At 38.4% G+C, this 15,712-nt stretch overlaps 1 protein-coding gene across 2 annotated transcripts in view; it reads left to right on the top strand.

Annotated features, from left to right (window-relative positions):
- The first annotated feature begins 2,749 nt into the window (after positions 1–2,749).
- Positions 2,750–15,712, top strand: part of LOC147306771 (uncharacterized) — a 32,558-nt gene continuing 19,595 nt past the window's right edge. The window contains exons 1-2 of one of the 2 annotated variants that reach the window (XM_086273830.1): positions 2,750–3,227; positions 15,118–15,199. In XM_086273830.1, coding sequence (XP_086129956.1) covers positions 3,159–3,227; positions 15,118–15,199 — 151 coding nt within the window. In that variant the 5' untranslated portion in view covers positions 2,750–3,158. The remainder of the gene's footprint in view (positions 3,228–15,117; positions 15,200–15,712) is intronic. The other variant, XM_086273831.1, reaches the window with a different exon arrangement.

Genomic DNA, 15,712 nt, shown 5'->3' with positions numbered 1-15,712 from the left:
CAGGACATGTGTGGACTATCTGTGCATGTGCAACACACTTGCAAAGAATGACATCATTGAAACTGGATGCCTCACTTACACCAATTATACCTGCCATGCTCTCCCACTCTGCTGAATTCTCTCTCTGTCTTTATGGGAAAATGTCATGAAATGGTCTGATACACTGTATTTGTTTGCTTTATATCTGCAGCAACTGCAACTGTTTCACCTTCATCCTCAAACCTGAATTATCGCTGAAAAGAAGGATTGTATGATTGTATCATGCTGCCCAGGCTTTAAAACAGTCCTCTGCGTTTTGTTGAACCTTAACAAAAAGCAGCCCCAATTAGAAAACATGCACTACTGGCTATTACTATTATCTATTGTGGGGTACACTTTGATTTATGTTTTAAAACGATGCATGTTTTAAAATGTTTTCATTCACTTTCGACTGCATACTGTCAGTGGGTTTTTGTGATTATTTTAAGTTTCTGGTTTCTCCAGTGCCTCCCTTTCTCTGTTTTCGGTTGTTTCTCGTTTTACTTTGATAGCTGGAATTCTTTTATGTCTTGCTCTGAGCTGTGCTTCCTGTTTTCTGATTGCATTCATCTATGTCTTCTTCACTACCTGTTTTCTAAACCCTACAGTTCAGTCTTCACCTTAGCCTTAGTCAAAATATCTCTTATGTTATGTTCTTTGGGTATACTTCCTGTCTTCTTGTGCTCCTTTTCATTTTTTCCCTTCACCTTTAGCATTACTGTTTGTACCATTTTCTCTTTGTTTTGGATTTTTAACCAGCCACAACAGAGGTCTGCTTTTTGTATAGCATCCATCCTCTGGTCCGACGACCGTGAGACGTGCCACAGAGCTCATGTTCATCTTACACTTTTAATCACAATGTCACAGTGATTTAATTAAAGTCACATGGTTGAATGACATATGGTAAATGGAATGGTTCTTATATAGCATTCAAAGCGCTTTACACAACTTGTACATTCACCCAGCACCTTTTTCTAAGTGCCTCCTAACAAACATCCACACATACTCCGATGGATGCATCAGAGAGCAACATGGGGTTAATATCTTGCCCAAGGATACTGGGATCAAACCACCAACCTTCCGGTGAGTAGGTAACCTGCTCTACCACCTGAGCTACAGCCACCCTAAGAATTCAGACCATATTTTGATCACACAGACACAAACGGTGAAGGGCAGTTGCACATCTTAAGTAACTGAAACAGCTAATGAGCTGTGTTTCTGTGTCTAAAGAATACTCTTCTTGTCATAGTTTCTACAATTACAAATATAGTTTCTTACAATTCGAAGAACATACTGCCGCTTCCTTTTCTTTGTAGTAGTTTCATTCAATGTCAACAAAATTCAAAGCTTGTTACTCTTTAGTGCCATCTAACTTTCTCAGATGACTATGGCATCCTTACTCTAATTAAAACAAACAAACAAACAAACAAAACAAAAAAACCCGCTGTATACATTGGGTAAAAGCCAGACTAGAAAAGTGCATTTCCTGTAGAACCTGTCAGAATGTGGGGCATCATCTCAAGATGTGGGACAGACAGACATAGAACGAAAATACTGTCTGGTCAACATATAGTCTTATGCTTGTTTTATACACTGAAGGTAAAAGGATGCACTACATCTCTACTGTAGTTCCTTTTACCAGCCTCCTCTTACCTAAGTTTTCCAAATGCATTTCCGTGAGACATCCTTTAACACTGAGAATACAACACTAATGTTGGTTTCCAGGTCACAGGCAGGAGGACACGGAAAAGTACCGAACTGAGAAAAGCCTTATGAATAACTTATGTGCAAAACCTTATTCTTCAAAATATTTTCTACACTTGTTTTCTTCATTGTATTTATTTTGCTTAGATAAAATAAGTATTTATAAAGCTGTCATGTAAATAGTGTACTAAATAAATATGTAAGTATAATTTCCTTTCTTTGGTTCATTTAAAAGGAAAAAAAAGAAGTAAATGACCAACTGAAAGGTGCAGGCTGAAGCTAAAGGTTATGTAACACCTATCCCTGATTCAACAATCAGAAATGAAGGAAAATTAAATCAGCCTCATATGTGCTTGTTATCTCTCATTTAACAGCTTCGGGATACGAAGTGAGAATTGGAGTATTCAATTTTTTTTATATTGACTACACTGAAATTGAAAGATAAAAATAAATATAATATGACAAGGACCTTATTATGATTGAAGGAATGATCTTTATTGTCATCATAAATAGTACAATATAATTCAGTTTGCCTTTCTCTTAGGATAGAACTTAAAATAACAATAAATATATACAATTAACAAATAAACAGAATATATAAAATAGGTAAGTACTTACAGATAAAAAAAACAACTAAAATTAGCAGCAAACGTAAAATGTAAAAATGTATATGGTCAGTTGTATAGGATAAAAAACATTTCTCAGTCTATATATATGTGTGTGTGTGTGTGTGTGTGTGTGTGTGTGTGTGTGTGTGTGTAATGTAAATGTAAATGTACATATCATATTTATCTATAAATGTAAACATAATCTTGTTTCCTGTCCTGGCTTTTCTAAGCTGGCTCACATCAGATGGGCCCCAAGCTGCATAATGAAAATCCTGGATACGCCCCTGTTGAGGAAATAAACATAGGAGAACGTACGGCTTTAACTCTTAGCCCGCCTCCTCCTAGAGAGAGTAACACGACGTCACCGGGCCCGGCAGCCAATCCGAGAGCGATACGCTCTAGCTAGAGGAGATCTCCTATGTATTGGTGAAGCTGGTGTGCATTCGGCTGTGTGTATGTGTGTGAGTGTGCGTGTGTGAATGCGAACAAGTTGATATTCATTTAAATTTTTATTACCCCCTCCTCCCTCATCATAAACATATTTGAGTTAAACTCCGGGAGAGATAAAAGTAGTTAAACATACAGCAAAGGCAGAGTGACTCCGATGAACTCGAAAATAAGTTTGCTGCGCACTGCCTTTGAAAAGAAGCCGCATCTACGCAGTTTGAGGAATCTCGGTGTGTCGGTGTTTTTATCGACACCGGAGAGAGTCAGTGCAGCTGCTTTGTTGTGTGCCTTCTTTCAAAGTCGCTGGTGAAGTTGTTGTAACCGTCACGCTATAGGAGGCAGTAAAGCGGGGATAAGCCATTCACGAGAAAATAAGACAAAATGCTGAAGACGCTGACGAAGAAGCTGAGAAGACATTCACTCAATGAGATCCATCCTTTCCAAGTGAAGGTAAGTTCATTACACACCGTGAAATGGTTGTCATGAAACTCGCAGCACAAACAGCTGAGAAAGAAAGTGACTCGTGTCTGTGTGTATGCGTGTGTGAGCGCAGCGTGGCTTTACTTTTGTCTCGTGACTCGCTTATGAACCTTTATTAACACTATTTCTCTTTCACACGCACAGAGCAGCAGTCATTCCCAGCCTTATACACCCCGAGTGGCCACAAGCCCTATCAGATGGACTCCTCCATCTGCACCACCTCTGGTGGTCAAACGAGTTCATTTGGACTTATTTAAATGGAATCTGGACCACTTTCAGCTTACTGTTTACTCTTAGTGATTACATTCTGCTGACCATTTATCAGTTTTGGTTAGTAAATTGTCTCAGCTGTTTACCCATGACTCTTGGACGCTATTTTAACCATTAGTCCATTACTTTTAGTTACAAATTGAATTATAAGTTATTTATTACATCAAGCTACCTGTTTGAACAATGTATCCTTTATCTTAACGAATAGTTGTTATCTACTATTCATAATTTTGAGGTAAAGTCCTTCTAGGAGCTACTTTGACTTCTTGTTTATTACTGTTTGACCAATTCCTAAATAGCGTTTTCTTTCTGTGGGACAGGCTAGAGCTTCATCACTGCTGTGCGTGTTTTTGGAGGTACTCTCAGCCTCATTCATTATCAAGCAATTTACTCTTCATGGATACTACAGGACTTTCTCTGGTGTTTACAAGTTAAAGTCTTAAAAATCCCTCTTGAGCTAAACATGTTTGCCTCGCTGTCATATAAGAAAGGAGAAACACTGAGAAACATTGGCCTTCTGTGTGTAAGAGAAAGGCTGGTGGAAGTAGTTCAGAGTGTGCATATGTGTGTTTGGGGTGAGTGTGGGGGTACAAATTGAAGCTCATTTAGGATGTACACAAACAAACATTTCAGTAAAAACCTTATTACTGCAAGCTGCCCCCACATCTACATCTTTACCCTCCAATTATCCACCACAGAATCCATGTAAGTGCTCCTCAGTTGTTGCTGGCTGTTCAGCTTGCATAATGCCTCTTTTTGGGGAGTTGAACGGTGAATTGTATCTTGCACGGGTCACTGACTTGCTCCATCTACAACACTATTGTGCGTCAACCAACTGTATAGTCGCATGGCAGCCATTTTGTGCCAAAGTGTGCCCATTCAAAGGCCTGGAGGTGGATATGGGGGAAAGTGTGCCATCCCTATTGTCTGCTATTGTTTGTGTTTGTTGATCTGCTCACTGGTGGAAACGTTCTGCCTGTCGTAGTGATGGGAAAAGTGAGTTGTGACAAGGCTGGTTGCCTTCATGCTGGACTGACACAGGATGGCCTGTGAAAGCCGCTACACAGCACTCTTAAACCAGTACAATGGTGATTTATAAGGAATTTCTGCTGGTATGACCCCTGCTCCAGGACCTGCACTAATGCAGTGTAATGATTCAAGAAGAGGCAGCCAATGGAGCACCTTTCACTGAAGGAATTTTAAATGATAATCAAGGTTTAGTACGATCTTAGAATCTTAGTTAGTGATAGAAAGTGTACTCATGTCGATTATTGCGACACAAAGCCACAAACAGGAAAAAAAATTGTTTTTTGATTGTTTTTTTTTTTTTTTCCATCATGGCTGATTTTTTTTATTTTATTTTATTTATTTATTTATTTTTCTTCTGGTCCTGCTTTTTGTTGTCACTAAGATAGTATTTAGTATTTTATCACTCAGTTGGAGGGATGAAGCTCGCTGAGGCCTAGAGACTGGTTGGCAACCATCTGGCAACCTTGAGTCATGAGGGAAAAATGTTTATTCTTTGATCTTATTGTGAGCGGTTGCTGGCAGTTGCTGTGGAAAACAATTATTAATGTCCTACTGATGCAGCCCTAGAGACCAGACATTGAGCTTCTGTAATCACTAGCTTCTTGGGAATACTCCCACCACTTTGAAAGTGGTTGGTGGAGGTTGCAAAGAAGTATGCAGTGGCAATACTTCCTTGCAATTGTTTTGGTCGCTTGCATGTTGTCGCTGTCACTAATAGTGTGCATGGAAGACATTAACTGTCTGCACAAATTTGCAAACTAATTGCCAAGTGGCCATTAAATTGAAAAGTACAACGCAAACTGAAAATGAAGAACTCCCACCTTCAGAGTAAAAGTGCCTTTTACAGCTTTTACTTTGAAGTAAAAGTTCAAAGCGACAAAGGGGGTCATCTGATTTTTGGCGTTTTCTGTTTTCTTTGTATTATTGTTGCATGTTTTCAATATAAAGCGCCTCGAGGCAACAGTTGTTAATGTGCTGGTTGGAGTGTTAAAGCCCCACATTTTTTCTATAGATGAATGTTTCTAGTTCGTGTCACATTTTTTCAAGTAGCACTGCAGCTCGAAGGGTAAACGGTGAGTGTCCACATCCAAGTCAGTGTCTTCCATGTAAGTTTCTATCTGAAATCTGCTAGCGACTGAAATAATCACAAGGATGATTTTGGTGCAGCATCATCTTTGCGCTGATTTCATTTGTTGAAGTACCGTCTGGCAACCACCTCCTAACCATCTGGGGAAAACACGTTTCCTTAGTGACCGGTGATTCCCGGGTTTTGTGACAAGTCCTTAGCCCTGTGTAATTGAGACCTAACCAAGCTAGCTACCATTAGCTCATAACTTTGCTATCTAGCCTCTTGTCTAAATAGAGCTTAACAATAACTGCCCACTTTTTAAGGGCCCCAGTTCCGGAATTGAAATTCCTATTCATTCTGTCCATTGACGTTCCAGAAAATCCTTGTACAAAGAGTTTTAATCCTCAAACCAAGCCAACCAGCTTTGAAATTAATCATGACCATAAAAAGATTTAATTTGAATGTATAAGGGGTCAGTAGGCTCTAATTATATGTTTTAGCAGATTTTTATGTCAGATGCCCTTCCTGATACACCCTTAGTAGGATTTGTGCCTTTTCCCGAGCTCTAAAGGGAATATTTTATTTGTTAAGGGAGTGTGTAAACCACTACACTGTGGAGCCACAGGAACTACTTATCACACAGTGCATGCACAGCATATGCAAAATCCACAGCAACCTTCAAACCTTTTGAGTTTAATCCATGTAATGTTTTATAGTAGTATTTGTGAATATTAAACATTCATATTTCCATGGTAACAATGACCACCAGCAATCACAGACATCACAGTTTCAATTGCGGATTGTGGATAGAGTAGATCTTTTCCACAACATTGGAAACAACACAGTTTTTGTTAAAGTTGATATCTTAAAGATTTCTAGTTTCTACAAGAGCATGCACCATTGTTTCACAGTGTTGTAGCTCATCTACTTTAGATGTCAGTAACATCACTATGACGCATAATCCATAAACCCATACGAAGGACATGAACCTCACTATTGAACTCTGTGTGACGCTGCTGATATTTTATACCTAGTAAAATTTTGGAAATTATGGTCCAGATTTAAATTTTTGCAGCAGATTTTTCTTGTACACTTTGACTCCTCCCCTTGCTGTGTTGGCCCTTTACAGACTCAAAGAAGCCGATGTATTGGCTTCGGGATAGTTTAAAAGAGGCTAAACGGTCTCTCAAGGTCCTGGAGCTTCGACAGATTAAAACCACTTAGAGCTACACTACTGTGAGGAAGATCCACCAGCTGAGTGTGAGCTGAAGACAGGCAAGCATGTCTGTCCCTATGCTGTGTGTCTTTATGAGAGGGGGAATGGAGTGTGACAGTGTCCATGACAGTGTGGAAGGGCAGAGCAAAGCTGATATGTGTGTGAACTGGGTGGTGTGTATTTGTGTGCGCGCACGCTGTGACATTGCCATTGATCCAGCTTAGCAAGCTGCTCAGTGATGCAAGGCACTGACAAGGATTTCATTCAACTGTTCTTGACACACAAACACACAAGTCTTTGTATGTGTTTGCATGCGTACACAATAGCAGTTTCTATGCTTTATTCCTGCAGGCTCATTTTCATTTTTGCTTATTTGTCCAAATGAACTTCAAGCACTCTCTTCTTTCTTTCTTTTTTCTTGTCTTCTGTCTTTTTATTCAGGACTAATGTAAAACTGTACTGTGAATAAAACAAAAGTATGACTCAAACTTTTCTCAAAATATCAGCAAATTACCAGGTGAGGAAATGTATGGGTCAACCAAATCTGAACACAATTCTTACCTGACCGCTTCAGAATCAGCTGATTTGTTTGGTTTAATAAGTATACCACATTTAATGAAGCCCTGCAAAATTTTACCTTCAAAATATGAGAATTTTTCCAAGTTACAGGCCCTCGAAGTACATCAGATTGGGCTGAAATTTGGTAGATTTTAATTCATGTGAGATTTTTTTTTTTTCTCCGCAGCATGTTTCAGGAACATCAGTATGGTGAAATGTGTATCATATTTAAATAGCAACACAGTAGCAGTTTATTGTCTGTGATACAGAGTAGCAGAAGCAGGCATTGGTACCCCAAATGTTTAATTTCCTTTTCCACAATTCACTGAAAGGAAAAAGTGAAAAGTGCAATTTGGGTAAACTTCCAAAGGCCTTAATACTATGTGGGATAAGTGGCTAGTCAAAGCAGCATGTGCCTACATTGATTCCAGGCTCATCCTGTAGCTGTGATTTATTGTGTGTCATAATAACTTTGTATAATGTAACTTGTAGTCACTTCCAACAGTTAAATGAGTTAAATGAAATCATGTTGATTTTGTGGGTAGTTATTCCTATGTTGATTCCAGGGAAATGGATAACTTTTAGCTCTCCATTGTAGGCTTTCTAAACTCAAACAACATATTGGCCACTGACATCTGTAAATGCTATCTTATTTGCTGATATATTGGTTCATAAAGGTCACCTTTTCTATTTTAAAGTTCTTCTGTCATACTTCAACTCTCTAAATGTTTTTTAAGTACTATATAACTTTACTCTTACTGAGCTTTGTAGTTAGTTTGGTGGAGTTATTCTCAGGTGTAGTGCAGACCCACAGCTCACAGCAGTCCAAGCCCTCACCTCAAACTTAATTTGAATATTTGTCATGCAAAGTAGCAGCACAGACCTGGGTAGTAGTTGGACCGGAAGATGAAAATCACCACCAGTGATTAACATCAAAATGATATTTGAATGCTGTCACTGCAGAGCTACCTCCTAACAATGTGAGAATGACTGTGGAGGGTCATTAAGCTTTTCAAATATTTTTTTCACACCTGTTTTCAGATTCAACGCGATTGGGACCTTAAATATTAGTGCAATGCTAATGTGGAAGGTTGTGCCGACTGAACTCCTGATTAGGTTGTGTTTGTGTTTTTTTTTTTTCTTTGCATATAGTTCTCTATATCAGTTAAAGAACAAATATAGTTCTTGGCCAGCTTTTCTTGGTGGACTGAAGGCTGGGTGAGAGGTTAAACTTGCCAAGCAGATGTTTCTCGCACAGCTTTCACCTACTTCCAAAGTGAATGGAGGAGATCATAAACTCATCATAAGACATATGATAACATTTATTAAGAGGCCCAAGAATAAGTTGCCTTATTTTCTAAATATTGACATATCCAAACATAACCTTCATTGGATTAGGTTCTTGTCTTTTTTTGTCTAATTGTGTTTCATTCTTGGCTCTCAATGTGTACTTCAGTCACAACATAATATATAATCTTTAGATATAGAGTAGCTAGGTAAGCTTCTGCTCACTTCTAATTTCGATGAACCTTGTAAATCCTTTTTATTGCAATGTTAAACCTAATCTTAAAACATTAATTTATGAGAGCTGAAAGAATTTTTGAAGAATGTGCTTACAAGTGGGGCACTACTGCTTTATATGCTATTTTTAGCAAATGTATTAAGATAAACAAAGTCTGTAAATAGTTGGGATTGTCTTGAAACTGATTGTTTGAAACTGGATAAAAACTGGCAGCCTGAAAGAACTAGAAAGTGTCTAAGTTTGCAATATTTAAATGGACAAAAATGTAGCGATATTGTATTGTGTATATATTATTGCTAGTGCACATGCAAATACTTTTGCAGAAATACTGTTTGCAAGGCACCACCCACTTTTCTGTAATCCATACCTACTCTGGTGTGATGCTGTGACAAGTCAAACGTGGTTATTACATATTCTCTAAAGAGTTGCAATTCCTCTAATAGCCACTTGAGGCTGGATAAAAAATGAGGCAGTTCCCATAGACTACCATGTTAAAATGCCCAACTTTACAGCAGAAATGAACATGTTTACTGCCTGCTACGGAAAAACTGCTTTAGTCTATATTTCTCATTTCCATATTTATATTAACTGTATATAGTTTCATTTTTTAAGTAAAGCAAACTTTTGTATTTTAATCATGTTATTAGAACCTGTTTGAGTCACAGGTCAGACTTGGGCAACTGTAGCTGCTACCTGTCTGCTAGGCTTGCTGTCAGCTGATTGGATTTACTGAACCAGAGCTCTGGACTGAGAGCATTTTAATGCAGTTATCTCTATCATTGTTTGTTTGTTTTTTGTTTTTGTTTTTGTTTTCGTAGCATCCAAGAGAGTCTGGGCTTCATTTTTTAGTGAGTGATATTGTAGTATGCTCAAAAGTTTAAATTGGAAGTCCATACCAGATACTTTGTTAGGCACATTTTGCTAATACTGGGTTGGATATAAGGTAAACCATAAGCTCTACGCTTTTTCTTATCAGACGGATAAAAATGCTAAGAAAATACATACATTTCTGTCAAGTTAACCAACTCAGAATCTTTAAATTAATTACATGCTTCCAATCGCTCATTTTTATCCAGGAAAAAAAAATCGTAATATGATGCAGCCTTTTTAAGTTGGAGTTATGCAGTCCAGGCTTGACTAGAGCATTATGCATGAACTGAACTCATTATCTTATGCAGACTACTAAGTGAAATACTGCTCACTTTACAGTAGCAAGGGAGCAACCATTAGCACCATATCCTGGAGCTGAACAGCTGGTGCTACAGCACAGTGTGATGGTGAATGTCAGTTAAGCAATAGCTAGAGTTTGTTGTAGCTAGCTGTGCCAAAGGAGTACCCGTATCAGATGTGGTTCACTGAGAACACATGCAAAGTTTTTCTCTCTTTCATAGTAATACCTGATATCAGATAACTGTCACACGCCAAGTTTTTGCTGTCTAGAAAAACAAAGTGAAACTTATTCAAATACTCATACATGCACCACGGCTTTGCTTCACACTCCCAGAGGAGATTTTGCATAGCTTATTTTTTATCATCTGTTGACATGTACTTGTTTTGCATTAAGAGAAATTCATCAGATGCTGTAGTAGCTTTTGAGTTCATGGGAAGGGGTCTCGTTCTGTTCATGCTTGAGCTGTTGTTGGTCTTTTAACCCCTTCTGGTGAGAAACTAGAAGCAAAGAACTTCTAAAGTCTCATAGCTTAGATAGTCTAGCCCTAAAGAGCCATATCCTCTCCCTCAAAAAACTTTCATGTGGTAAAAGTTATTCTTCTGTCAATTTTTATCACATTTTTAACTGAAGAGGTCTCCAGTTAAAGTCATTTTTGCTTAGGAAGATTTCCAAGTGAATGAACGATACCACTATATCAGTGCTCAATGCTACATTTATTGCATCCTTTAGCAAAGGGTACTTTGGAGCATCCTTTATGAAAGGAAAGTCCCACAATTCATAGCAACCATCAGTTTGTGAAAACAAATAAACATAAATAACAAGTAATAGAAGTCATGTAAATATTAACAGTGCATTTTCCATTTTGTGACCTAACCTGCTAATATGTATGATTCTTTAACACAGTGTTGTTAAACCCAAAAATGAACTCTGAGAATAGATTTTCTATGATTAAACAATTAAGATTATGAGCTTTATCAAAGTGATCAAAGTCATTTTAAGGTTCACTATAATTTAGTTTGCATTAGTTATGTCCATTATTGTATTGCAGTCTTTAGGACTGTCTTGACTTCAGTCCCAGAAAGTCAGAATAAGATCGTCTCTCCAGTAGGACGAGAAAATATGAGTGGACTTGATAAGCAACTAATCACAATCACTGTGACCTCCATGAGATGAAGTATTTAAGATGTGGATGTCATTGTCATCTCCGGCTAGTTCCATGTCAACAACATTCACATTGTTAAGTAGTCTTATGTAAGTATAGTTGAATTCCCTGAGCACCGTGGTTCACTTTTCCTAAGTCCTTAGAAATTCTCCTTTACAAATTTCCCTGACATGTTTTCCATTGAGATCAAGGGTAAAGTGATTAGGAAAAGGAAGTCATTTTTTTGGTCTGTTTGACCGCAGCCGGGGTCAAGAGAATAGCTGTTGCTCTATTTTCAGATTTTGATTGCATTAAAGTATCTTTCTGTCACAGTCAAAGTACCATGAGCCACTCCACCATCTGCCATTTTGATTTGTCTTTTTCCAGACACGAGTCACCTTCAGCCACCACAACCACATGCTTCTCACACACATGGGGTTTCTGTTGTGGTTCAACCACTTTACTAATGTTTGTTATCATTTGGAAACGGTTGTCATCGAGGGAGGACTTCCTACCATATATCCTTAGCCAACCAATTAGCATGCATTAGCAGACTCCTTTTTTGATGGACAAAATTGTAAGTGTTGGATTTTTTTTTTTTTTTTTAAGCTGACATTTTTTGGAGGGGGCGTGGGGGGTCAAGATGCAGTCAGAGCATGTTCATGGACATTGGCATGAAAATGTCAAATGTAAACATGCCAGAATTTATCAGAATCATTCATTTTTCCGACTGACAGAGATTTGTCTGTGAAGAAGCTTTCAGAATTCCAAAGAAGCAGAGAAGCAAAAGCTGCTAACTTGATCTCAGTGGTGATCTCACTGCGAGTGAAAACAGATTTAAGTGACTCAGACTAAATTCCTGTCTCTTCTGAGTACAATTAAAATGTTTATAATCCGCAACTAGTACCAGTTCGCTCTTGGTATCCTACAACAGTAATGTTAACAGGATTTCGACTGCTTTATGGATGCTGCCCAACAATAACTCTCTGTAGTATACAGTGGAGTTGAAGCCCAAGCCAACCACTTGCCAAAACACATTTCCTCCTCACAGTTATTCCTCAACGTCTTTTTCATATGGAGTTCATGAAGTGAAGCTGTTTAACTCGAGACTCCCTCAGCCAAGGGGTTTTGTCTTGTGAACTGGCTCTGGGTCTGTTCATTGAGTATCCTTCCCACAGCTCATGCACCAGTGAAAAGCATGAAGGCTACACTCTTTTATTGCATGGTGACTTCTAGATGTCTTCATTAAGATAGGATAGCATCCTCTGTATATGTTTTAGAAAATGGTTGGTGATAACTTTTTAAAAATCTTTAGTGGTAACATTGTTAGAACATCTTGCCTTGAGATTCCTGAAGGTGGCATGTTTTTTAAAATGAATAAATTACTTTGAGCAAGTGGAGCTTCTGATTTAGCATTTTCAGCTGTAGCTCGTTTTCAGTTCGTTTCAGTATTTGTAGGATATTTATTGCTTCAGTTAATGTTCCTGTAGGGTTAAAAAGTTCTGTTAATTGTTGCCTTTCATTTTTAAGCATCGCCATGTTGTTCCCTAAACTCCTTAAACTCTTGTTGTTAGATTGTCAATAAATGTAGTAATTGCATTCATAGGAAATGGACTGTTTTGTACACTTTTCCATGCTTTTTCCTACATGAGTGCTTGGTGTCTAACATTCATACTACAATGGATGCATCAGAGAAAAACTTGGGGAAACATTAGCTGGGCTTCTCTACTGACTTAGCCTCTGGGTGCAAATTTTAAATGCACTACTCATGTAGTCAGCTGATATCTGGGACCAACCTTGGGGTTTGGTATCTTGCTCAAGGATAGATTGGCATCCAGACTGGAGTAGCAAGGGATTAAACAATCAACTTCCTGATTAACAGAAGACCTGTAGCTCCTGAGCTATAGCGACCCCGAATGGCCTTTAGTTGATGAGCCATGTCATTGCTGGTAGTATGCTATATACTCGGGGAATAAGTCATATTAATTTAGCACATAGCACTTGGTCAAATTGGACACTTTGGCATGTAGTGCTTACTACCTACTGCTAGCACTGTCACCTCGCACCAAGAAGGTTCCTGCTTCAAATCTACTTTGCCTTTCTGTGTGGAGTTGTGCATATTCTGTTAAAACCTGCTTGCATTCCCTCTAGATACTCCGGATACACACATGTTTATTTAACCGGTGATTCTAAATTGGCAAATGACATGTATGATTATCTGTTTCTCTGTGTTAGACCATATAGAATCTGGAATAGATTAGGGACTTGTCTGTGGAGCACCTCAGCTCTTGGTGGAAGTAAACTGGGACAGGTTACGTTCATTTCACAAACCTACCACCAGAAACGTTATCTGGGCTTCTCTGCTGACTTAGCCTCCGGGTGCAAATTTTGAATGCACTACTGATGTAGTCAGCTGTCTTCTGGGACCAAAATTTCTCTTTTGTTCTGCAAATCTTTGTTTAAGGATTCAAATTGATTAAAAAAATAATAGAAAGCTAAGCCTTTGATAATAGGCATTTGGGAAAAAAATGTCCATCTTTTGCACCCAGCTTGGATTGTTATCAGACTTGCTCTTGGAGAGTATAAGCAACTGAAGTTTTTAAAGGAAGCATTAAATGAAGGGGGAACTCCAGTTAAACATTTGTAAATGGCCAATCACAAGGAGGTAAAAAACCTGTTATTAGATGGTCATAAAGTTTTTTGGTCTAGTCTAAAATATCATCTATAAATTAACATTGTTTTCAAGGGTCATTTAGACACTGTCCTACTTTGTGAAAGACAAAAATCATTGAGCTAGCAACATAAAGTGTGGAAAGAGTGTTTGCAGTGTTACATCATCAGACTTGGTTTGGCCTATTCTTTGGTCTGCACTGATATGACACATTGGACTGTAAGTATGACATGTTTTCAGTCAGTTTAGCCTGTAGCAATTTAAGGAAACTACATTTATGATTAATAGGAGTTTTGGCTGACAGAAAGTCGGCCAAAACTCCTGTTATTCATTACTGCTGATATAAGATGTGAATAATGTGATTTCAACGGCCTTGATGTTGTTGCATAACAGCATACTCTGGAACTTCCACTTAATATGAATTGAATACTGTCCTCCCTGTATTTGTCTTTGAAACCCTGGCTCATTTCCCCCTTTTTCACTGTATTTTTTTGAAGGCCTTCAGAAAGAGGAGGAGGAGGAGGAGGTGGTGTGTGTTACACACTAGAAGGGAGGACACTGTATGTTTGTGTGGATGTATGTGTGTCATCGTACACACAAGCTCAAGCACAGATGGCAGCTGCTCAGCGAAGCCTCGGAGTGGTAATTACTGAGTGTGAGGCGCATTACTTAACTGTTAGCTTTGCAGTCTGCAGGGTATCTGTATTGTTGTTGCTGCTGTAGAGGAGGAAACGATTTTTAAAGAGACAGTCTGGTTTAGGTTGAATGTTTTTCTGTACAGCAACTTGTGTATGTTTACTGAAGCCAGGCAAAAATTTACTCTCAAGGTATGAATATTTTCTAACGTAAAGGCTCTGGAATTATATAAAAGTGAGTTAAAGTTTTGTGATTTTTAGTTTGCATTATTGCTGTCAAAGCCTGTGACCTAAAAGAGATATACACATGAAATATTCAGGGCTAAAAAAAACACTTTTAAGCCCTGTTAAAACGGCAAACAAATCAGTTTTACACCCATGCCAAGTGTCACGATCTAAGACCAAAATCTTCCTTTTCTTTGGCTTGAAAGAGAAGGACCCTTATATATCCTTGTATGATAAACTTTGTTTTTTTTGTGTATGTGTGTGTAATATTAAGATTCATATCAGCAGGGGATATGAGGGGTTAATTTAGCATTGCATGTTTGACCTACAGTACAAGCTGATGCTTTTTCCAGATTTCCTACCATGGCAGCGGAGAGGGAGGGGAGAGCGATGACTCAGAAGGGGAGAACCAGGAGCTTGCACAGATTGACAGAGGTATGTTCCCACTGCCAGGCAAATCACCTTTAATTGAAAATAGACGATGATTTTCTGTTTTGGGTCAAAAATAAAGATTAGAGGGGAACACTGATTACTGGAGGAGAATTTTGACTCTGGAAATGTCCTTCAAATTATTACAGTGTTTTCTGGGAAACGAAAAAAGTTTTAATCACCTAAGAAATGCAGTAAAGGTGAAAAGAGGATGCTGAAAGAGCCATTGATACTTATACTTGTTGTTGGCCGTAACAGATTGCTTCCAGGAAACTTGAAAAGCGTTTCACTTCAATCAACTTCAGCTACTTAAGAAACCTTTGTTTTTGCTCCCATTCCCCATGGGATGGACGTAGAGACCTAAAATTCATTCCAGATACACAATATAACCATCCCTCCCAAACAGTGGTCACAAATCAGTCCAAATGTGTGGTAGTGGGCACATCTGCTATATTGAGATAATCCATCCCACCTCACAGGTGTGCCACATCAGGATGCTGATCTGACATCATGAGTAGT

This window comes from Aulonocara sp. 'chitande type north' Nkhata Bay, linkage group LG19 (assembly GCF_057382095.1).
Source record: "Aulonocara sp. 'chitande type north' Nkhata Bay isolate Kocher_YH1m ecotype deep benthic linkage group LG19, A_spYH_male_GT1.1, whole genome shotgun sequence".
NCBI classification, from domain to species: domain Eukaryota; kingdom Metazoa; phylum Chordata; class Actinopteri; order Cichliformes; family Cichlidae; genus Aulonocara; species Aulonocara sp. 'chitande type north' Nkhata Bay.
This window is presented reverse-complemented; position numbering and strand designations above follow the sequence as displayed.